This window comes from Brachyistius frenatus, unplaced genomic scaffold (genome assembly GCF_029030835.1).
Source record: "Brachyistius frenatus isolate BFR_SWC_R1_liver_20210118 unplaced genomic scaffold, ASM2903083v1 Contig_135, whole genome shotgun sequence".
NCBI classification, from domain to species: Eukaryota; Metazoa; Chordata; class Actinopteri; family Embiotocidae; genus Brachyistius; species Brachyistius frenatus.
This window is the reverse complement of record NW_027210734.1, coordinates 352979-377212: the sequence shown is the minus strand read 5'-3', so window position 1 is coordinate 377212 and position 24234 is coordinate 352979. Positions and strand designations below refer to the sequence as shown.

Genomic DNA, 24234 nt, shown 5'->3' with positions numbered 1-24234 from the left:
ATTGACACGGACATCCTCCTCCAGGACTCTGCTAAGCAAACGTCTCCTCACTGAACGACTCCATTCAAATCACCTTTTATAGTCTCCGCTGCTCATTTCCATCGGCGGGACAGAAACAACGAGAGGACAGGGGAAAAAAGGACACATGCAGGGGACAAAACCAGGGAAGGAAAAATATAACCAATATTCATGTGGGTCCCAGATTGTTTTAGTTGTTTCTGTGCATAAATTTGACATTTATCTTCTGCATTTTCTCTCAGACTGCAGATGTTATGAAAAAAACAAACAAATATGTGGTCATTCATCACCGATGAGCCTCATCAGGTTTATTGAGTTTGACTGGGCAAATAAAATGAATCGTAAATGTGGATCAGTGATGGGTGTCTTAGTGTTTGTGGACAGGGTGGACTTCTGGCTTCATATTTACCTTACAGACATGAGAGAGAGATATTCTCAACTTTAGGCGTAGTTTACAACTATGAACAGGCAACTATGAAGAAGAAGAGCCATTTATTGGCATTGAACTTTAGGCTAACAAATAACTCCAGTTTAGAAAATGCTTATTTTTAAAATATACAAACATATTGCTGGCAGTGAAAGGCACCAAGCATGGACACGGATAATGTATTAGGATTGAGTCAAATCCTCCACTCATGTGCCATTAAACCACAGCAGAAGGAGGCGTCACGAGATGACATCAAACCATCTCATTAAGCAAATAGATGTTTGTCATGTTTCCATTATGTGCCGTATGAATCTGAAGAACCGCAACTTTGTCCTTAAGAGCATTTTAAGAGGTTCAGAAACGGTCATTATGTAATGTGGCTGTAAATAAGAGGCTGCTGAGTTTTATGTTGGACCAGCAACAGGCAGAATCAGCACTCAATGTTCACCTGCTGTTGAACCTACTCGTGCTTCTGAAACGTAATGTGTTCATTTCCTGTTGATCTCGTGTTCAACGAGAGGTTTGGACAAATTTGAACCAAAAAAGTCAAACTTTATTCAAGGCGTTCAGGCGTGTTTGGTGTCCTTGCAGAGTTGTGTTGATAAGTTTTGTTTAAGATTATAAAAAAAAAAAAAAACACAAGACCAAGATTTTTGAATGAACAATTTTATTCACAAAATAAAATGACAATTTAATTAAATAAAGAGACATGAGACGAGCAGACATTGAAACAGAATTGGCACCTCAGAGAAAAGTGAACTAATGAAAGCTCAGAGAATTACAACTTAAATATAGCATTGAAAATATTACAACACTTCGTGCAAATACAAGTCCTGCACGGTGTCAAACCTTCACGCAGCAAATCAATCTCTTCACAGCCAGCAGGTACAAACTAAAACCCTCAAATTCTTCTGTTTCCAACCAAGCAAACACAACAGAGTAGCAGGGACTCATTTTCTGGAAAAATACTCGCTCTCTTGCAAACAAACAGTTGTCATCTGAAACGACGATAAAACGTTCTGGTCAAAGGCAGAGAGTTAGCTTAGCATAGAGAGTGTAAAAGAGTCAAGCAACTGTAAAACTGTGACTTGTCCAGCTGGCTGCTTCCCCTGTTTTCATGCTCAACTTATCCAACAGGCTGCTGGTGTCATTTCCTCTCAGCGAGAAAGTGAATCAGTATATTTACAGTACTAAAATGTCAGATTATTGCTGTAAGCCGTTTAAATTAAAAATAAAATAAAAGGCAAGCGACTAATAAAACGGGAGCCAAGTTAAATCTGAACGGACATTACTTTTGGTATATTTTCCTCAAGCAAACCATTTAACATAGTTCCACTTTAGGGAGTGCCATATGGGATATGAAAATATCATTAAATTCAATATGAAAATTCATATTTATATAAGAGCAATGGGGAAGTGGTTTGGTTAAAAAAAAAAAAGTCCAACAAGCCACAGCAATATCTTATCTGTTTTTTGCCAAATATTTGAAGGCAAACTGTTTATGGTGACAAAAAAAAAATAAAAAGCACTTCATTTGTTGTAATTGTTTTTTGGAAATTAGTCTTGGCTGCAACATCAAACCAAGGTTTTGATTACTTCAGATTTAGTTGTATTAATTCACAGCATTACTTATCACATTTTGAAAGCCACTCAAATCTGAAAAACCTGATTGTATGAGACTTAAAAAAAAAAAATCCAGCTACTTTAAAAATCTGATATGTATTGCAATATCTCAAGTGTGAAGTTTGATTTCTTCTATTTTTATGTATTTATGTGCCTCATTAGTGTTCCAGCTTACACCGTTCCCAGCGGAGCCAATTCCAGATGATTAGCTGCGGCGGCCGACGCCGTCCTGCTCCACCTTCGCCTTCGCCTTTTCTTTCTGCAGGAGAATGTGTTCGGCGAACTCCCTCACCGCCCCCAAACCTCCGACCTGATGGCAGGTGTACTTCGCGGCGTTGATGGCGACCACCGGAGCGTCTCCAGGTACCGCACTCAAACCGGCCAGGTTCAGGCACCTAACGTCCGCTTTGTCGTTACCTGACACGAGAAACAAGAAAGTCGTGAACGTAATCGGTCTGTGAACTAAAACCTAACTATCTGTTTCTAATGGAACCCGGCGGTGTGAGAGGAACAAACCGGCTGCACAAAGGCAAATACATCCACACCACTAGGAGGCACTAGTTTGAATTAAAATGGTTAAAACTGAACTCGAATAGCAACAAACTTCAATATATTGTGGACAAAAAAAAAAGCCAAGTGGTGAAGAGGAAACGTACTCGCGCGATAGTAAGTATCATCGGAATATATACAAATAGAAGCATAATGCAAATAATGAAAGGAGCAGGTGCTTTACCCATGTACGCCACATCCTTCCAGTCCAGCCTCCTCTTCTCAATGATTGACTGCAAATTGTTCAGCGGCTCCTCCCCCACCTGCAGGATCTTGCAGCCCGTCCTCTCGGCCAGCTTGTCCGACAGCATCTTCGTCACCGGGTCCTCGTTGGAGGTCAACAGCACGACCTGAAGAAGCGAGACGTGATGACGTGAGATCACATGACATGGTCCAGTTCACCCGTGCTGTTTTATAGAGCTGTAAAAAAAAAAGAAGAAAAAAAAAGAAAAAAGACCTCCACATCTTCTTTCTTCAGCATGCGGATGCCCGTCATGTCTTTGGTATTAATGGAGACCATCTCCGCTCCCTCTTCTCCGGATACGGACAGAAAGATCCTTCCTTCTGTTAAACACCCGGAAATGTTGCAGAACATCAGGCGGACCACCTCGGGCGTGGCCCGGCCGAAGTAGCCGTACCTGTTCGGAAGATACGCAGTCTGGATAACACGAGGGAACGGACTGAACAGGTACCAGATCTACATGAACACAGCAGGTGTTTGTTGGACTGTTTTTTGCGTCCATCTCACCTGAGGACCCTCTGCTCCGCCACAGGCCAGTCGATGTCCACGTCGATGTCCACGCTGTACTGCGGCAGCATCTCGTAGTAGCCTAGCTTACCGCCCTGGTGAGAGAGAAGGAGGCAAACGAACAGCTTGAGACCGACTGGTGGAAACGCAGCGCCGTGACCGGCTGAAGCGACCTCGCCGCCCGGTTACCTGCTGGAGCCCCTTGTTCACAATCAGGTCCCTCTTGGTGAAGTAGAAGGAGCCGTTCTCGCACAGCTCCCCGGCCCAGTCCTGCCGCCGCGGCCGTTTGGCTGGGTTCAGATTGAACGGCTTGGTGAGCTCCTCGCCTGAGAAGAGAGCCGGGGTCCAATTAAATCCAATACAAACGCCATTATTCACGTAGACATTTCCAAAACGCTCCGTAGCGTCTCAAGTCAGCTGGTCTCATTTACATGCGGCAGCTGGTTTGCCTTCCAAAACAGCCGGTGCCGAGCTCAAAATGTAGAACGGAGAGATCTTCGACCGTGAGGATGTTTTGTTTCCTTCTTCACTCGACGCAGCTGAACAAGCTTCCCACACACAAATAAAATGTGCTTCAGGTCTGCTGGAAAGTTACAGAGAATCCTTGCAGCACACGGGGCATTTGATATATATATATATATATATATCAGGTAATGATTCACTTAGACCAGTGGTCCCCAACCCCCGGGCCGCGGACCGGTACCGGTCTGTGGATCAATTGGTACCGGGCCGCCCAAGAAATAATTAATTATTTCCGTTGTATTTATTATCTGAGTCTGAACAATCTTGCCGCTTGATAAGTGCAACCTCCACGTGGTAAGCGGTGGTAATGCATCTTAATAGATGTAGCTAATAGCACTAACCCCTTTATGTTGTCCCGATGCAGATAAGGGCGTCCTCCCAGTATTGTGCGGCGCGTCCTCGCCGCGGGTTCTATCAATGTCCGACCGATAGGCCTGTCGGATACAGCTGAAGGGCGTTGGTCACTGGCGAACCAGTGATACCTCGGGAAGGTAGTAGCGTCCGCTGGGACGAGGATCTTCATCTCATGCAATTAGATGAGAAAGATTCGGTTTGCTAATTGAAAAGTTACATTGGTAACACAAATTGCGAACTCAATTTGAGATTAGCAAGATTTTACTAGTTTTGATAAACTAGATCCCAATAATCAAAGCTCGCAAGAGTAGGATGGGTCTGAAGACCATGGTTTACTGAAATGTAGTTTTAGTGGTTTTAGTGCCGTGAGCTTTCCACTTGAGAACTTTCTATTTTTCAATAAATTTCTTTTTTTTTCTGAACAATCTTTTATTTTGAAAAATGATCGGATTCTCTCAGTTACATCTCGGTCACTTGAGCGCCAAAAATTTAACCCACAAGCAAAATGAGCAAAACACAGACGTCTTTGGAAAGTTTCCTTTCGAAGGGGAAAAGGGCAAATTAAATTAAATTAAATGAAAGAGGTGAAGAGCCAGAAGAAGAGCCTACAACCTCCAAGAAAAAGAAAGTTTTTAACAGACAATACCAGGAGTTCTACTTGAAGTCTGGGTTTATGGCGACAGGTGGTTCCCACAGACCAAGCCCGCTCTGCATCATATGCGGTGAACGGCTCTCTGACGAGGCAACGAAGCCTTCAAAATGGCTTCGCCACTTGGAGACCAAACACCCTGGATTAAAAAACAAGCCCCGGAGGATTTGGAAAGAAAAAAACAGGAACACGAAGGACAGAAGGAATTACTGGCGGCCGCCACGTCAATAAATGCGAAAGCACTGAGAGCATCATACTTGGTGGCTCACTGTGTTGCTCAGGCTAAAAAGCCATCAGTATTGGTGAAGAGTTGATCTTGCCCTCCACTAAAGACATTTGCCGCGAACTTCTAGGAGAGGAGAGGCTGCTGTTAACAAGATAGCACGGGGACCTTTGTCGGCCAGCACTGTGACCCGGCGCGTTGAGGAACCAGCCGAAGACATTGAGAAACAATTGTTGGAGAGGATGAATACGTCACCGTGGTACGCACTCCGGGTGGACGAATCTACGGATGTTGACAACAAGGCAATACTACTTGTTTATGTGCGATATGTTTATCAGGAGGATGGACATGAGGACATGTTGTGTGCACTATCGTTGCCAACCAACACCACAGCCGCAGAACTGTTCAAGTCGCTGGATGGTTATATGTTAGGAAAACTGAAATGGCCCTTTTGTGTCGGCATGTGCACAGACGGAGCTGCTGCCAGGACCGGACGGCTGTCTGTTCAACTGCTCGGATTAAGGAGGTTGAACCTGAGTGTGAATCTACGCATCGGATCATCCACAGGGAAATGCTGGCAAGCCGAAAAATGCAACCGGAATTGAACAGCGTTTTGAATGATGTGGTTAAAGTTATTAACCACATCAGAGCACACGCCCTTAACTCACGCCTTTTGGAGCAGCTTTGTGAGGAGATGGACACGGAGCACACACGGCTTCTCTGATACACAGAAATAAGATGGTTGTCCAGAGTTTTTGAATTACGAGAGCCGCTGCAAAGATTTCTCTCAGAAAAGAAGTCACCGCTGGCAGCGCATTTCAGTGACGAGGAATGGGTCGCAAAACTGGCACACTTGTGTGACATATTCAGCCTGCTCAATGAATTAAATCTGTCACTTCAGGGGGAAATGACAACGGTCTTCAACTTGGCAGATAAAGTAGCTGCATTTAAAGCCAAACTGGATTTGTGGGGACGGCGCGTGAACAGAGACATATTGGACATGTTTCAAACATTAGCGGGGATTTTGTGTGAGACTGAGCCTGAGCCGTCATTCTCCCAGCTGGTGCAAGATCACCTGTCTTTGCTTTTAAAAGAGTTCGAGCGCTACTTCCCAACCAAAAAGGACCCACGAACTGCCAAGGAATGGATCCGTGACCCATTTATCAACAAACCAGGGGAATCCAGCATGTCTGTGCAAGAAGAGGATCAACTGCTGGAGATCGCAAACAACGGCGGCTTCAAAAGTATTTTCGAGACAACAACTCTGCCGGTGATCTGGATCAAAGTAATGGCAGAATACCCGGAGATCAACCACAGCACTGGAAACCCTGTTGCCATTTCCGACATCCTGTCTGTGTGAAGCGGGTTTTCTGCCGTGACAGCAACCAAAACAAAACAACGGAGTCGACTGGACATCAGCAACACACTTCGGGTGTCAGGCTCTCCCGTTACCCCGAGATGGGACCATCTCGTTGCAGAGAAACAAGCTCAGGGCTCTCATTGATTTAGCGTTATGGTGAGGAAACATGTTCATGCACTTTCTATTCATTTTTGTGGGTTAGATATAGATAGATATATATATATGTCTATATATTATCTGTATCTTATCGTGAAGGCATGTTTAAACGTTACCATAGCGACCAGAGTCCGAGAGCGTTAGGGCTGTGGTCGCCAACAGAGGGGGAGGAGGGGAGGAGAGGAGAGGGTTCAAACTGACAACTTTATTTCAGCTGTTGAAAAACAACATTCATGGAGTGTTTAATAATAAAAATGTGAAATTGCTGGTTCTTCGTATTTTCTAAACCGTTGATTATTTTATTATTTGTTTTATTATTATATATATTTCTTTATTATTTATTATCACGTTTATTATATTCGCAATATAAACAATCTACGTACCCCCCCCCCCCCCGGTCCGCAGTACAATTGTCAAGCATTGACCGGTCCGCGGTGATAAAAAGGTTGGGGACCACTGACTTAGACCATCAAGATAATCGCAGGCTTTGCTGACGCCGTCGGGACACGACTGCTTTCTGTGGTCAAACGAACACGATTAGACTTCAGACCTGAAGGAAGCAGCACAGATGCAAATCGGGTGGAGATATCGTAAACTATTGTCGGTTGCTGCTACTAGTTACAAGTTGCTAAAGGTTTCGCAGGTTAATAAAATGTGCCGTTTTTGCAGTTGAACTTTTCCAACCGATACGGACTTTTATTGGAGGTTTCTAAAAAGAAATTGATATGCGCTGATAAAACAATGATCCTCTTAACTGAAGCTTTGTTCTTATCATGGAAGCGTTAAGAGTGATTTTGATCCTTCTCATGCAGGTCTGGCCAAGAAAACAAATCCCTGTAATTCATCCTTAAGTCTTTACATTTCTCATGACAGGAGCTACACTATTGTGTCTAACAGAACAATGACACGAACAGCAGTGACTCCTCATCTTTTGCGTCACGACCGGCTCATTCACTGCTCAGAGAAACCTTCATAAAGCCGAGAGCTGGGTGTGCCGGCAACGAATCCATCTGTAAATAAACACACCTGACAGCCACCTGCAGATAACCTGTTCTGCTGCTTTCAGGGGGAAGTATGCTCCAATAAATACAAGGAAAACTATTTGCAATGACCACACCAGATAATTAAAACATTCATTTTGTTTGTGATTGCAATTTGTCGTTGCGTAAAAGTTTTTGATGCCAAACAAGAGTCAGTCTTGTTTGTAACGTGGTTCTTTATGGAAAAAAAAATATACAAATAAAAACATGTTAACGTCCTTGTAATGTCCTCCTGCTCATCAGCTCAGTGACTTCAGTGGGAAAAAAACAGGAAGTGAGAAATGTTTTTATCATGAAAATATTGGCTTGTTTTTAGAATGAAGTAAAACAACCATCAAGAGAGGAAGCCCTCCTGAAAGCGGCAGGTGTTTTGCACTCTTCGTTGAGCTCGGTTTTGATTGGGATCATAATGTGTGATTATTATGGGATCAAAGTCTACCGAATTGCCTTCTTGTACTTTTAGAGTACTGATAACTATCACTAAATCTCCCTGACACTAAAGACAACTTAAAAAATGTGTTCTTTCTAAAGCTGCTTCTGAAGTCTCTTTTTCTGTGATTTTAAAAAACATTGACGTCTTCGAGAAATGTCAGTTTTTTTTCCACAGTTTAAAATGCAGCCTGTGACAGCTGGAGGTTGAAGTTGGCTCACTGAAGAGCACATTTCTCCACCTCCTCATGAAAACATGAATCCCGCCCAGACGAAGCTGGATCGTGCACAGAAGACGGAACGAGGAAGAGGGAGGCGCCACACTGGGACGGATGCAGTTCATTTATAGCGATAATAGAAACTAAGGGTGACATTTTACGAACAGTCCGACTTACTTCCTTTCTTGACCTCCTCCCACCGGAACTGGTGCGTCCGAACCACCGAGAAGACCGAGTCGAAGCCCTGCAGCGTGATCATCTCCAGCGCCTCCTTCACGTGGAACGGGTGGAGACACGGCGACGTGGCCTGGATGTTACAGATCACATCCACCTCTGAGACGACAAGAGGAAACTTTGTAAACCTACCGAGCCGCTCGTGACACTAATAGTTTGCGCGCGAATGGATCCGGGAGCGGTTGGCCGACCTGGGTTGAGCTGGGCGAACTCCTGGATGGTCTCCAGTGACGTGGAGGAGTCTCTGGAGACTTGAGGACTCCTGCGGTGCACCTTGGCACCCCAGGATTTTGCCACTTTCTCGATCTCGTCGTGGTCTGTTGACACCCACACGCTGGGAGAATTAAAAGGTGTTGTCATTATTATTGCAGAGTGAGGGTAAGTATCTCATTTCATGTTTTACTGTACTAGTACGTTGTGTTTATTAGGTCATTTTGAAGGAAAACAAAAAGTGGACTTTGGCAAGATTCAGTCCAGGTTACCTTAATAATCATGAAAAACACAATAATCCAAGAATTAGTCAGTCTAGAAATGTCATATTGGCAAATTAAAAATTTACAGTGACATAAATCAAAGTTGAGCATCGAGAACACTTTTTATTTTTCTCATCATAAACGACTAAAAAGATGACTTCTCAAAGTATGTTGTCATTCACTGTTCTTTACAACACTATAATATATTTACGAGTGTATTTTAATGCCATGTATGAAATTTTTGTTCTTGTTCGAAATAAAAATGTTTACTCGGTTTGTTGTGACACGTCAGTTATTGTTATTACGACAGAGACTTGAACACAAACGATTTAGGATATAAAGTGTGGAATACTTTAACAAGATGCCGCACTGAATAGAAATATTATAAAGTTATACAGCGTGAAACGGTAATTAAGCAGGTGCACTGTCTGTAAACTGGTGTTTAAAGGTACATTCAGAGCAGGTTTCCTACTTTAGCCTCCAGTTATTTGAGTTGTACCTGTCGAACATGTCGGAGTCCACGGCAGCTCTCAGCACCCATCCGATGAGGGGCACCCCGGCCAACATCTTGATGTTTTTAAGGGGGATCCCCTTGCTCCCTCCTCTCGCCAGGATCAAGGCGGCGACGTGTTCCTTGTGGTCCAGCCGGGGCTGCTTGCTGGCGGTCATGTCCCGGGCGTCCCCGAGAGCGTTCCGCTTCCTGGAAGAAGCCATAACGAGTCTGTCTGGTTTGTCAAAACAAAAAACAAAAACAAAAAACCAGCGGGTTTAACTGAAAGCTAAAACACGGAGCTGCTGCCTGCGTTAATGACCCAGGAGAAGGAGGAATTAAAAACCAGAAGGCGGATCTATTTATACGGATCGACTCAGCTGCTGCTGATGATGATGCTTCTTTGGTGGTGTAATTCCGGCTTCTCCTGCAGGCACAGAGCTCACCAGCGCCACCTCCGGCCACGCAGGAATGAAGTGTAATTACAGCGACATTTCTCGACCTCCTTTTTTATTTTTTTATTCAGTACAACCACGAGTTGAAGAAGTATTCAGATCGAAGTGAATCCTTACAAAGTAACATGGCACAAACATTACATTTTTGTGGTCTGGTGAAGGCGAATACCCCCCAATTAACCTTTATTATAATAGATAATATATCAAAAACTACTAAAACTTCTGTGGAACAAATTCCCCCAATGTTTTGTTATATAATGCATACAATAAAAGAAAAAGCAGTTTTACTTAAAACATCATAATAACGGTGTATATTTTCAAGCTGTTTGTCTCCTCTTTGCCTCAGAGTATTGTTGATTTTTTTTTTCCCCTCCATTTTCTTCCTCATATTATTATAAATATGATGCCATTACTGTGCAGGTGAGCGTTATGATACATCATATTAACAAAACAAAATCTTCCAAATCCGAATTCAATGTCTGTATTTAGTAATGAGTCCAAATGTGACAACCAGAACGCAGACTGAAGAAAGTTAGCAGTGAAGAAAGTGGATCTTAGCAGGTGTTCAGTCATCTCATACGCTCTATCATGGATGAGTTAGACGCAGTAAAAACTGGCTGACTCAGCTTGACCTGCTCAAACAGCTTTATATGTAATGTAATTATGTAATAAAAAAGACAATCTTAATTCCAGGCACTAGAAACACTCGTGCACTAATAAAATATGTGTCTATTTCTCTTGGAAATTTTTGTTTATAGCCTCATCAGGTAATTAGAATAAACAGTGTTGTGATATTATTGGGAAAAACTAAAGCTAATAGCAGGTTTCTGGTCTTTTTTTTTTTTCCACGTTTTCTTATTTTGACATCATCTTTGTCAGAAATAATCTTTAAACCAAATATATAAATTAAAATCTGACTTCACTTTGTGTAAGGTGAGTTAAAAATAATAGTGAGGGAATGTTGTTGAGTTGAATATTACCCATACACCGGCTTAATAATAATATTATTTGTGTGTACTTTATAATAATTTCCAATAATCATATCAAACAACGATACAATAAGAGGCCACCAAATGTAATTTAATATTTCCAGATTTTTCTCAAGCAGTTTTTCTGGTGTTAGATGCATTTTATCACAATTTTATTCAAATAACTTTTATTCAGAAGAAAATCTGCCTTCAAATGAACGATAGATGATGTCAGCAGTAAATAATATCTGCCTACAAAGTCAACATCATGAATTAATGATCACCGTTGACTTTGTGTTCATGATGCTTTGATTGTTTGATTGTAGCCCTACTGTATCACCAATACATTATTTTGTGTTTCAAAATCAAAGAGGCCTTTCGTTACCCCCTTTGACTATTTTTTTTTTTTTTAACCAGGTACAGATCTTGGTTGACTCAGTGTTTGTGTTTGGTGACAGATTGAAGCCGTGATCTTCATGTTAACATGGTTCTAAACAGACTTTTGGGGGATTTAAACACACAAATAATAATACATTTCAAGCTGATACAGTCGATGTGTTTGTTTTATCAGACAAACATGTTTCTCATAAATTCTTGGGCACAAAATCAAAGACAGAAAATTGGATTCACATTCCTCAGGTTATATACTGCTAAAAAAAAAAAATAAAGGGAACTTCTTAAACAACACCATGTAACTCCAAGTCAATCACACTTCTGGGAACTCAACCTGTCCAGTTAGGATCAACTCTGATTGTGAATCAGTTTCACCTGCTGTTGTACAAATGGAACAGACAACAGGTGGAAATGAGGCAATTATCAAGACAACCCTATAAAGGAACGGTTCTGCAGGTGGTGACCACAGACCATTTCTCTGTCCTTGTCCTTTCTGGGTGATTTTTGGTCACGTTTGCATTTTGCCAGTGTCCTCACCACGAGAGGTAGCATGAGGTGTCTCCAACCCACAGAAGTTGTTCAGGTAGTGCAGCTCATCCAGGATGGCACATCAATGCACGCTGTGGCAAAAAGGTTTGCTGTGTCTGTCAGCACAGTGTCAAGAGGACGGAGGACATACCGGGAGACGGGCCGGTCCACCAGGAGACGTGTGATCTGATTTTTCCAGTTTTATTTTGAGTATGATTCTGAATCCAGACCTCCATGGATAATGATTTTAATTTCCATTGATCATTCTTATGTTATTTTGTTCTCAACACATTCCACTATGTAATGAATGAAGATTTTCAACTGGAATATTTCATTCATTGAGATCTAGGATGTGTTGTTTAAGTGTTCCCTTTATTTTTATGAGCAGTGTATACCGCATGTGCTGTGTTTTACAGCTTCTCTCTGCTGCCCCTCCCTGTGGCCAAGAATGCGTTACTGCAGCTTTAATAGACACCTGTTACCTCGTCAAAACCTCAACAGGTGTCGACTGACTGACTCCTTCTGCCTCGTAGTGGTCCAAAGTCTTTTTATTTTTATTTTATTTCTTTACCGGAAAAACAAATCGAGTTCATATGTCAACTGTTCCGGTAAACCAGGCAGCAGAGGAGGAGATATTAAAACATGTTTTACTCGGAGTAAACTGCATGCTGACACGCACAAAATACACAGGTATGTTACCTGACCAGTGCTCGCACCCATCGCTGAGAAAACAGAGACTTTAAAAATAAAGTATACAGACAGATCTGCTATGATAACATGATGCTAACAGATCGAAGGAGGGAGAAAGAAAGGGAGGCAGTTCAGGAGAATCGAAAGTCGAAACCGAAATAAGGAGGTCGATGGTGATGCTCAGTGGAAAGTCAGATGTTATCAGTTCTGTTTCACCAGATTAAAAAAACAACCATATGTAATAGGTAAAATCTTAAATTCATAGTTTCTCTTGACTTTTTAACAGTCAAGTAGTAACTTTATTATTTAAACATTTAAGATGCTTTACAAATGACACATTCTTAACTTATGATGGAAAAATTCTCATATAGCACCATAATCGGGTTAAAATGTCCAATTCATCTGTTGCTTCACTCACTCGTTTAAAAAAACAACAACCTTCCCATCATCCTCAGTTGTAGCTCCACTTTGAGCTCAGTGCTAAGCAGCAAATGTTTTACACTAACACACTAAACTAAGACTGTAAATATGGCCTGCTAACATTGTCTATTTGAGCATGTTATTAAGTCAGTAAATTCATGATGGTGTCATTAGGTGGTCCTTCTGGAAATAACTCCATCATTAATTAGATATATCTGGAAAATAGAAATAGGTCCGGAAGAGGCTACCCAAGAGACGAGGTCACTGATCAGGTTGAACCGATGTAAACTAAACTTTACACCTTTCTGTCTTTCTTTTAAGCAGCTTCAGTCTGTCTGCAGGCTGGTTTGAGGGCCTTCAGAGAGAAAGCAGAACGGGAACTCTTGATATTTGAGGCTTTTCTGTGGGGACAAAGACTCGAGAAAGACGACAAAGAAAAATAACAAAACGGTATCGATGACAGTTAGGAAGGAGGCGTAGGAGTTAGAAGTGACTCCATCTGCCCGAACCACTCCGACAGCCCGGGCAGCATACCGTTCATTCATGCCTTCATACTGCACCACTCCTCCTCCTCTGTTCACATGCACAGGACTCAACCGCTGACCAACCCCATCAGGTTTTATTTTGCATATTTTGAATGCTAGATTTGTTTATCTGGGCGTGCAGACTCGCTGTTGTTGGCAGAGGGGAGAAAACAAAAAAAAAGTCACTAACAAAATATCCGCTTTAACCTGCTTTAAATGCCACGTAAGCAGCAGCGACAACAAATCAAAAGTGATTTCTTAGTTAATTCCATGAATACATTGTTGTATGCTGGTCACGTGAAAATTTGTGATTTCAATTTTCAAATTTTCAAATGTAAAAAAAAAAAAGCTGCAGGGAGGTAAGATTGTGTAATTTAACCTGACAACGTGCTGTGAGCAGTGTGTTGTCGTGTTGGGGAATCCTGTTGCCATGGCGCCACAGTTCAGGTGGTTCACAGCGGACGTTTCCCCTCAGAAGGTCCCGGTAGAACTCGGTGTGGACAGTCTGACTCTGGGGGACGAATTTAACGGTGACACAACGTCAGAGAAAACCCAGCTGGTGTCTCCTGACCTGACGCGCATTCTTCGGTCTCGGACGGTGAAGCTCCGCCTCTTCTTGAAAGGTCACTCAGAAACACCTCGCCCGGCTAGTTGCTTCATCGCCGGAAACTTTCCGAAGCGTTTCAACGGTCTCTGTCGACCATTTCTCAGAATTTCACCCCAAAGTCTGACGTTTCTCTGCTCCAGTTTCACGTCCTCGGTGAAATCACTAATGTTCAGGTACCAGCGGTCACGTTAACGTGAGGAACTCGGTGATGATGTTGATCAAGAGACGACACTCTGAATACTTCCTCATGGAGGTCGCTGCTTCCTGCTGATGACATTGTAGTGAAGTTGACTCTTGAGCCTTTGACCTTTGACCTTTGGGACATCATCACTGTTCATAGAATTTTTTTTTATACCTGAAAAGGAGTTTAAAGCTGTGACTTATGGCCACAAGTGTGTTTTTGTGAGGTCACCGTGAGCTTTGACCTTTCACCCCGGGGGGAGGGGGGGTCACCTGACTGTCTGGTGACACTTGCAGGTTGTTTTATGTCTTAAATATGAGGTCACTGCACCGAGAAGGAAAAACAGACAGGAGGGACTCTGTTAGTGATGTCAGAGAGACTTTCTGTCTGCTCGTCACCGTGTTGAGTTTTGAGTGGCCATTGATGACATGCTTTGTGTGTGTGTGTGTGTGTGTGTGTGTGTGTGTGCGTGTGTGCATGTGTGTGTGTGTGTTTGTGTGCGTACGTGCGTTTTTGGGTTAATTACAAAGAAAAGACCAGTGACTGAGCAGTAGGGGACGGTAAACACACAGCAGGGAGGGTGAGGTGGGGCAAACAACCAATCCCTTGAGGGCTCATTTGAATATCTGCAGATGGACTAACAGCTGTGATGCTGCTGTGTGCCAAATTTACACTTTAACATCGTTCAAGCTGCAATATTCTCTGAACATGATAAACATGTGTGTCAGTGATTCATCATGAAATCTGGACAAGAGTCCTCTGAACTGTCAACGTGGGTTTTTTTTTTTTTTTTGCTTTAAAAATGGTGAAACAAAGAGATGGTGACCTTTGACCTCTTACTACCTGAAAATATCCAATGTATGGATCTCTGTTCTGACTTGGGGTTAAAAAAAAAAAAAAAGGACACCTTATTGCATCTCTAGAAGGAAAGCGTGTCCTTATTGTATAACTGCCCTTTCACACATACATCGTTCCCCGCGTTTCTTGTCATTCTCCCCACACCTTAAAGCGGAATGGAGAAGAGGTGGAGAGGAAAGGCTGAGACTGAGAGGAAGGAGGGGTAAACCGGTTCAGCAGGTATAAAGAGGCCTAACCCACCGCTGTTTGTCACCGTTATATCTGCACGCATGCGCGCTGGCGCCGGTTTCCTGCTTTTTTTTAAATGAGTACCTGCGCTGCCTGTCGACCCACCTCTGTCCTGTGAGATCAGGGTATTTTTTTCCCCTCCTCTCTCTCTCTCTCTCACTCACACTCGCTCCCGTTATTTCAGAGCGCAGCGGGCTGGAATTCGTCTTTACCTGTCCCGGTGGCTCACCTGAGCGGACTCACCTGTGCCGACACCGTGAGACTTTTCTTTTTTTTAGAGGAAATCTGGCTGAGAGGAATCTGCTTTAACGGGGAAATAGGAGATAAAAAGCGGGACAAAGCTTGCGAAACGAGGAGAAAGGTGTGCGGAGAAAGGACGGACACCGTCCAGGTTTCCTTCCAACACATCAGTTTCCTGCTTTTTTTTTTTTTTTTTTTTTGTAACTTTGACGTGATCCAACGTCGCTTCTCTGCAAATCTCCCTCTAAAAACAAGGACGACGGTTTTTGGTTTTTTTTAATTGAGCATGCCGCGGGCCTTTCTGGTGAAGAAGGCGAATGTTTCGCCGGGAAAGCGGAACTGGAGTGAGCTCCCTGATCATGAACGAGGGGACGTCTACATCCCAGGTGAGTCCACGCGGCTGTAATGAGCCATAGACCTATTTGTTGTTTCAAAAAAAAAAAAAAAAAAAGACCGAGAGAGCAAAGCAAGCGATGGCGGTGGCGGGGTTGCTGTGCGGGTTGTTGTTGTTGTTTTTTTTTTTGGGGGGGGGGTACGTTTACGCACGGATTTGTGGATTTTACGCGTTTTGGGATCCAGTAGGGATATCAGTGTGACAGCTAGGGTTGAGGGTCCGGTTGGGATTGTAACGGGGATGCAGTCCGGGGCCACCGAATAACGGGAAACACAGCGGGCCGACTTCCTGGAGGCCTTTATGAGACGTCGTGTTGCGTAAAATCTAACCTTTGATATATATTTCAGTTTTATTTCCGTCAAAACAAGTTTTGACCTCATCCTGAATCCTATTTAGAATATTTAATTGTTCAAATATGAAAAATTTAAATTTAATGTGACGAAAATTATACCACAACAGAATAAAAGTACCTTCACTTTTATTTCCTAATTGTCGCTGAGGCCCATACGCGATCAGAAGAGCCCGTTGCTTTTCTCGACCTTCAACCCCTGATAGCAGTCTTCTTCTTCCGCGTACAGCAGATCACTGCACTGACTTATGAAGCCCACTTACAGGCCTGTTATACAGCCCTCGTCTAGTTCCGGCCTATTCCTGGTTTAAATAAAACCACTCGACGTGGCTGTGATTTGAGGGAGGTGTTTCATACAGAAGATCATTGACTTTTTTGGTGTTTTTTAAAGACCCAACTCGCTCCTACATCCGTTAAATAAGATGAACACATCTGTCTTCTTGAGCTATTAGTCAACATACTAAATGGATTAACGGCCCACTCAGATAATGACATTACTGTCTCACACATGCTCTGGCTGTGTGAAAAGTGGGAGAGTGACTGTCAAATTTGACCGCGACTCGTGTGTGTTTTAGCCTCCCCGAATTTACATTTAAATGACAAGCAGAGGGAGTGTACCCCTCTCTGTCTCCCAGTAACTCTTTCTATCTCCTCTTGAGAACAATCCCCATTGTTGCCATCGGCGGAGTTTTTTATTGTAAGAACACGGCGGTATCAGATAACAAGTAACGGACTACACCCTAAACCTCTCTGTCTCTGTCACCCTCTCTCTTTCACCCTTCCCCCCTTGTCCCTCTCACTCTCAGTGCCTCTTCCTTCTCATCTCATCACCGTTAACTTTTAATCATTGACTTTGACATCCTCTTGGGTGTTTGAAACCGGAACGTTTGGATGAACTGAACCAGCGTTCATTTTCAGGCAGTAAGAAACAACATTTACAACAGTCTTGTCGAATAACATTTAAAAACTTTAATAGAAGCGCGCAGGTATTTTGTCGGCTTGATCCATGTGGAGTTCTTGGAAGCAACTTTTACGCACTAAAAACAAAATGATTCAACTATTTGTTGTAGTTTTTTTTTTTTTTTACACAAAAACATTATGTAACCCCGATTTTTTTTTAATTCAGAATTAAACTAAAGAAAGAACCAAAATTACTTTTAGTTGTAGAAAAATTCAAGTTTTGCTAAATTTGCCGTGAAAACTTGTCTTAAAGGTAAAAAAAAAAAAAACACATTTGAGCGTCAATGCGTAATTACGCGTAACACCCTCACCGAACCTAGCAACGGTCTCAGCTAAAGTTTCTGGTATGTGCCGTTACTTGATGTTCCTGCCTGGCGTGTGTTTGTGTGTGTGTCGCAGGAGGACGCACGCACGCACACACACACACACACACACACACACACACACACACACACACACACACACACACACACACACACACACACACAGAGAGAGAGGTATGATAATTGGCATAAAAAAATAGGCGTGTTGAATACTTTTATGAGGCGCCAGATGCCATCAGTGTGGACAGTTTTCTGTTTGTGTGTGTAGGTGCAGGGGTTTATTTTTATCCCATAATCCACAAACATGTGCCAGGGCCTGTTTGTGATGGGTCATCATGTCTGAAGTCAGCCTCTGTTTAGTTTCTACTCAGGTTTTATCCCTGTTCTTACTTCCAGACGCACATTCACCTTGTTTTTAATTTGATAGCAGAGAAAAAAAAAAATCTTAATATAGAACAAACAAGCAACTGTTATTGATCCATAGATTGATGCTGATTTTGCATGTTAGTCGATTTAACTGTGACAAACACTTTTGAGCTTTGATATAAATTTCAAGTGGAATAAACATGTTTTTATTATTATTATTACAGGTTTTTCAAGGTAATATCAAAATGTTTTTTTTTTAACTGTAATGAATTAGGATGCAAATTAACAACAGATTTTTTTTTTTAAGTAGTCAATAAATTCATAAAAAGATTGAACACAGTTTCATGACTGTATTTTCATTAAAAAAAGATCCGTAACCCTGCATCTTCCTGTCATAATAACTCAATTTATAGAAAACAGAAATGATAAAACTGTTTCTTCAGTTTTTAAAATCTAAATGTTAAACAAAATCGTACTTTTATTTCACAAATCAAAACTCAGTTAAAACAAATATGAATCTAAAGTTGGACTTCATATTTGTTGTTTTTTAAGCTGATCGTTTTTTTCGATCACTTGAATGTGAAGCTACATGGTGGTTAGTTTAGTTTAGTATAAGACACGAGAGATGTATCGATCCTCTCATCTAATTTGTGCCATAAAGAAAAGAAAAGAATTTCCCAAAATGTCCAAACTTCTTCAGGACAAGCTGCTGTCAAAGTGTTTCTTCAGATTTGAGACGTTTCTTTAGGGGTTTCCAGCATCAGTCCTGAGGCTGCTGCGAGGTTAATGTTTATTGGATAGAAGGAAATGTAACGGACCCACTGCTGCAGACAATACGCCTTAAACAAACACACACACACACACACACACACACACACACACACACACACACACACACACACACACACACACACACACACACACACACACACACACACACACACTAAGATTCACACACCGTGTTTGACCAACTTATCGGCCGAGTGTTGACTCTTTCTCTCACAGCTAAGCGTCGTTAATAAAACTAAAATATTAAAGAAAATGCTGAGCATCACAGCTCCTTCTTCCTCTTTTTGTCCTTCCTGCTTCTCTCTCTGTGTGAGTGGAAGTTGTTCTGAACCCCCTCACCCTTTACCTCCCGAACACACACATACACACACCTCATTCATGGGCTGAGGGAGGGAGGAAGGAGGGGTGAACAAACAATACAAGATGAGATTAAATGTCCAGCCAGCGGCAGTCACCACAGAGACTATCAGTACAGAAGGAGCAATTAAGAAGCATTTAAAAAAAAAAAAAAAAAACATTTCAGGGAGATACTGGCCTCTGAAATTATCCGGTTGTGTCTTAAGTGCTTATTCCTCGACAAAACACGAGAGTCCGGTGAGCTCTTCATTTTAAACCATACCTGGAGGGCTTTCATTCAAGAATAAAGTCACTGGAACTTGCTATCGGGAGCGTTGAAAGCTCCTCACGCAGCTCGAGGAGCCAATAGTTGGATGGTCAGCTCTTCCCTTCTTCATCGGAAAGTCACTGAACCCAAATCTCCCCCCCAAAAAAATCAGCATTTGAACATTTTGACATTTTAAAGTTGCGTTAAAACGTAGATGATGAATTAAATGCTTTATTCTTTTATTGCTCCAAAAAGTCAAGTCACCCACTCAAGTCTTAAATAGCTTTTTCCCATTAATATGAATACATGGATGGATTTAAAATAAGTAAATTAAGCAATATATGTATGAATATGTGTTTGTTTTCTCTCGATATCATGATTAGTATTAAAACGATTCGTTGGTTCATCTGTTTGTCAGTCGCTACAAAAACCTGTAGCGAAAAGACTGTTAGAAAACTAATAAGACACCATAATAATAAAATGTAATGGCTTTGTATTCCATGAGACGAGCTTTTTGGAGGAAATCCCTAATGGCACTCAGTGGTATTGCACTTTATGCCACTTTTTAGCATTGGCCTCATTTTTCATAGCCAAAAGCTTCGTCCACTTTTACATACAGTCAATGAGCCTGACTCATATATTTACAGAGTGAATGAAGTTGTGTAACATCAGGCTAATTCTTTATATGTTGTAGGAGGATGAGAAAATAGCATTTCCATTCCAGATTTCGTCTATTTGTCACAGAGATTAAAGCTTAAATACAGCGTGGAAATTCAAATTTTGTTTTCTTTCATAAATTATATGACTAAAAGATTTGTCTGATAATAAAAGTAAACATCCGTTTAAAGGCTGGATATCAAACCATAAATATGTCTGTACCACCGAGTATCAAAAACGCTTGAAAATATCCGGTTTTATTTTTGGATGTATTTTAATCATGTCTGTGTAAACCCGTCCTACAGACCCACAGAGGAAACATTAACTCTGCCGCCTCTCAGGTTGGTTGTCAGGTCTTCTCAGTCTTTACAGCTCGCTGTCGGGCTTCATTTGCATTTACATTCGGCCTTTATCTGATGGAGGCCCGGCAGAGTTATCCGATTCGCTGTCTCTGAACCACACCTGCCTCTGGGCTAAACACACACACACACACACACACACACACACACACACACACACACACACACACACACACACACACACACACACACACACACACACACACACACACACACACACACACACACACACACACACACACACACCTCCACGTCTGTACGCTGCACTGTCGTCTCAGTCTTTCTGTCTGTGGTGGTTTGTTGGATTTTGCTCATGCACACTCTTTATTCTCCCCACAGAGGTGATTGTTTGAGGAAGAGCTGGTGCTGCAAGACTGTCTGGTCCAACGAGTCCAACTGTAATGTGTGTGTGTGTGTGTGTGTGTGTGTGTGTGTGTGTGTGTGTGTGTGTGTGTGTGTGTGTGTGTGTGTGTGTGTGTGTTTCTAGGCATGTATATGCACGCAAAATAAATCGCACTAAACAATGGGCCGAACATGTGCACACCCACGCCCACACACACAAATGCACAAACACGTATTTAACTCTGCGTGTTTGCTAATTGAGAGATTGTGCCAATAGAAAAGCGCAGCGGATCTGGCTGCCTGTTGTGAAATACATTTCTACCTCTTTCTGTCTCTGTTCACTTTGTTCCTTTACATGACTCTCACCTCTTTCTGCTTCATCCTGCGTCTCTTTTAGACTGTAGTTGCATTGATAAATCAGCTGCATTTTTAGTTTTTATGTAACTATTTGCCAATGCACACGATGTGAAGTGCTATGAGCCAGAGTGTGAATCAATACAGAGGTGTATGTACTGATTAGAATAACAAAGTAATCAATATTCTCTCTTTTATAGGAGCTCTCAAGTGTTTTAGAAGCACTTCTATGTGGCTGGAGCGTGTTTGAAATGCCAGAAGGCTTTTAATTTGAAATAAGGGCTTTTATTTTGAAACAGGAAGTCATTGAATTCATCTGACAAAATGGTGGAAATTATGATCACTCAATCAATTAGTCCGACATTCCTGTTTATCAGGACGTTCTCACGGTTGTAGTTTAGCCAAACATACTGTAGCATACATTTCCCATAATGCAACGCAATAGCATGTTAAGTTCAAACCATTCTTCCACTCTGCTGTGTTTTAATCTTTACTTCTTCTAACTATCACTTACTACACTGTTTAATAATAAAGTAAGTCCAGGAAAACAATACTATGGATTCATGTCAATTTATTCTCCGCAAAGCAGAAATAAATCAAGTAAAATCCAAATATTTTTATGAGTTACAACCTCAAATATCTCCATCATCTTTGGCATCTCTGGCAATGAGTGGGAAGTGCTGCAGCTAAAGAGACTGAATGTTGGACTCCGATTCATCCGGCGGCCAGAAAACCCGACTCCGGTCTTCAGTGTTTCTTCTTTTTCAGTGTTTCAGGTTGAATAAGAGAACGAACACTGAACACCGACTCTTCCTCTGTTTCTCCCTCCAGTCTCCATCTTCCCTCCGTCCGCCCTGATGATGGAGGTGGAAGCCAGCCCCGCCGAGGCCACGCCCCTCTGCCTCGCCAAACACTCTCCCTGCGACACGCAAACGTGCGCCGAGCTGCCGTCCAGCACGGTGCTCGGCCGACCCCGCAGCCCGGCGGAGGAGAGGTCAGAGGTCAGGAGGAGGTCGCAGGGCGGCTCCACGTACGTCCGAGCCAAAATGAAGGTGAGGAATGAGCAGAGCCGATTTGTTTCCGTGTCAGATTGTCAAATACTGAATTTGTTTTGGCTTAAATCTCATCACTGTTGAACCTAAAATGGTGAAAAGTGGTGGAAATATTGTCTTTATCATGATAAATTAGAATAGTTTTAAAATGTAACTCTAATATTAATAATCTTCTCTCTCTCCATCTCAGGTAACTACGGGCGAGTTACCCCCCGATCCCGCTCTTCTTCCTCTCGCTCTTCCTCCTATTCCCGCTCAGCCACCCGTGACCCCGCCCGCCGTCGCGACGCCGGTCGCCCCGACGACAAGCCCGTCCTCGCCGGAGGCGGTCTCCATGGTGACCAGATCAACAGGTCCGAGTGAAAGTTTGTCGACGCCGACGAAAGCAGTGTTTGCTTGCCAGGTACGAGTTTTAGCTTTAAATCAAAATCCATCAAAATAATAAACGGACGCGGATCAAAATGAAACATCATTTAAAGGTAGAATTTGTGACCGTATCACTGCAGAGCGAAGTTTTTAACACGTCTTGAGCGCATGTCAACTCAATTCAGGTTAATTTCAAGTGTAAAATCCTATAAATCATATAACACGGTCCCGGAAGCGCTTCACGATCACAGCCAGCAGACATGGAAGTAAACTCTGAATGTAAACATGTTTGTTTACAAGTAAAACTCCTTTAATGTGTGTTCAAATTCTGAGGTGAAATGTGCGGTTTGCTGCGTTCAGGTTTGCCAGAAGACATTTCAGTACCAGCGGATGTTGAACCGACACGTCAAGTGTCACAACGATACCAAGAGGCACCTGTGCAGCTTCTGCAACAAAGGCTTCAACGACACCTTCGACCTCAAGCGACACGTTCGCACACACACAGGTAATACACACACACACACACACACACACACACACACACACACACACACACACACACACACACACACACACACACACACACACACACACACACAGGTCACAGACGGATGGAGGCTCATTGACGTTTCCTTTGAATTCACCCACAGGCGTGCGCCCGTACAAGTGCACCCTGTGCGACAAGGCCTTCACGCAGCGCTGCTCGCTGGAGTCCCACATGAAGAAGATCCACAGCGTCACCCTGAAGTACGCCTACAAGGAGCGACGCAACAAGCTGTACGTGTGCGAGGAGTGCGGCCACACGGCCGGAGCGCAGGACGAGCTGCTCGTCCACCTGCACTCGCTTCACCCCGACAGCCCGCTGCTGAGGGGGAAGGCGGCGAGGAGAGGAGGGGGAGGGGGAGAGGGAGGAGAGGGAGGGTCAGCCGGAGGGTCGGCGCCAGGTTCTCCTGAGGAAGTCGACAGCGACGATTCCGTCGAGTCAGCAGGGCAGTAAGGAGGAAGAGGAGGCTCAGAAAATCAACTCAGGATGAAGAATGGGACCGATGGACATGGAGGAGGAGGAGGAGGAGGTGGAGACGGGTTGCATAGCAACTATATGTAGTGTATATATACGTGTATATTTATGAATGTATGTGTGTTTGGATTCGGGCATCTACTTTGTGTAAAGAATGAAATAATGCAGAAAATGAGACTCGTATGTACACAGATGAGCTCAAATGTTCTAATATGGTGCTGCGTCACTGAAACGGACTCTTTAAGACGTGTCTAGGTTGTTATCTGTCACCTGAACATCCCGCGAGCCTCGCCGACCCGGTCCGACCCGGTCCGACCCGGTCATCTGGCGTCTCAGGTCTTCACATCTGCCACGAGGACGTCTTCTCGTTGACTTCAGACGTTTCAGGCTCGTCTGAGTCTTCCTACACGTCTCACAGCCGCTGCTTGTTTTTCCTTTCCTTTGTGCTGCGTGTGAATATTATCATCGGGCTTCTCTGTACGGCCGGAAGTTTTTTTTCTATGAAAAATACTTTATTCATTAAAGGGAGTAATATATATTACAGCATGTGTGATTTCTCTTTTTTTTTTTTTTTTTGTCACGAACTGATTTGAGGTGAAGTACGAGAAGCTAAAAGTGTTGTTCCATAATGAGGCCTTTGAAATGTCTGTTTTCATCCGATACTGGGCAAAAGATTAAGGGAGGTTTCCTCCTGTT

At 42.8% G+C, this 24234-nt stretch overlaps 2 protein-coding genes across 2 annotated transcripts; one reads left to right on the top strand and one right to left on the bottom strand.

The window, feature by feature from the left end:
* Positions 1-1095: 1095 nt before the first annotated feature.
* cmasa (cytidine monophosphate N-acetylneuraminic acid synthetase a) lies at positions 1096-9907 on the bottom strand. Its single transcript, XM_069714801.1, has 8 exons — positions 9523-9907; positions 8742-8884; positions 8494-8649; positions 3555-3691; positions 3366-3460; positions 3075-3255; positions 2802-2967; positions 1096-2485 (listed from the first exon to the last, which is right to left on the bottom strand). The coding sequence occupies exons 1-8, from the start codon at positions 9735-9737 to the stop codon at positions 2274-2276; spliced, it is 1305 nt and encodes a 434-aa protein (XP_069570902.1). The 5' UTR covers positions 9738-9907; the 3' UTR covers positions 1096-2273.
* A 5566-nt stretch (positions 9908-15473) lies between these two features.
* Positions 15474-24073, top strand: ovol1a (ovo-like zinc finger 1a). The gene is made up of 5 exons (XM_069714791.1): positions 15474-15991; positions 21934-22154; positions 22345-22557; positions 22881-23025; positions 23171-24073. Exons 1-5 carry the CDS (start codon positions 15892-15894, stop codon positions 23515-23517), a joined length of 1026 nt encoding a protein of 341 aa, XP_069570892.1. The 5' UTR covers positions 15474-15891; the 3' UTR covers positions 23518-24073.
* The last annotated feature ends 161 nt before the right edge of the window (positions 24074-24234 follow it).

Bases quoted from the DNA above. Each gene is read 5' to 3' on its own strand.
- cmasa (XM_069714801.1), bottom strand. From the start codon at position 9,737: ATGGCTTCTTCCAGGAAGCGGAACGCTCTCGGGGACGCCCGGGACATG. The intron at 8,885-9,522 runs GTACAACTCAAA...TAATTCTCCCAG, and splicing joins GACTCCGACATGTTCGACAG to CGTGTGGGTGTCAACAGACC. The intron at 3,692-8,493 runs GTAAGTCGGACT...CTCTCTTCTCAG, and splicing joins GGAGGAGGTCAAGAAAGGAA to GCGAGGAGCTCACCAAGCCG.
- ovol1a (XM_069714791.1), top strand. From the start codon at position 15,892: ATGCCGCGGGCCTTTCTGGTGAAGAAGGCGAATGTTTCGCCGGGAAAG. The intron at 15,992-21,933 runs GTGAGTCCACGC...TTCTCCCTCCAG, and splicing joins AGGGGACGTCTACATCCCAG to TCTCCATCTTCCCTCCGTCC. The intron at 22,155-22,344 runs GTGAGGAATGAG...TCTCCATCTCAG, and splicing joins ACGTCCGAGCCAAAATGAAG to GTAACTACGGGCGAGTTACC.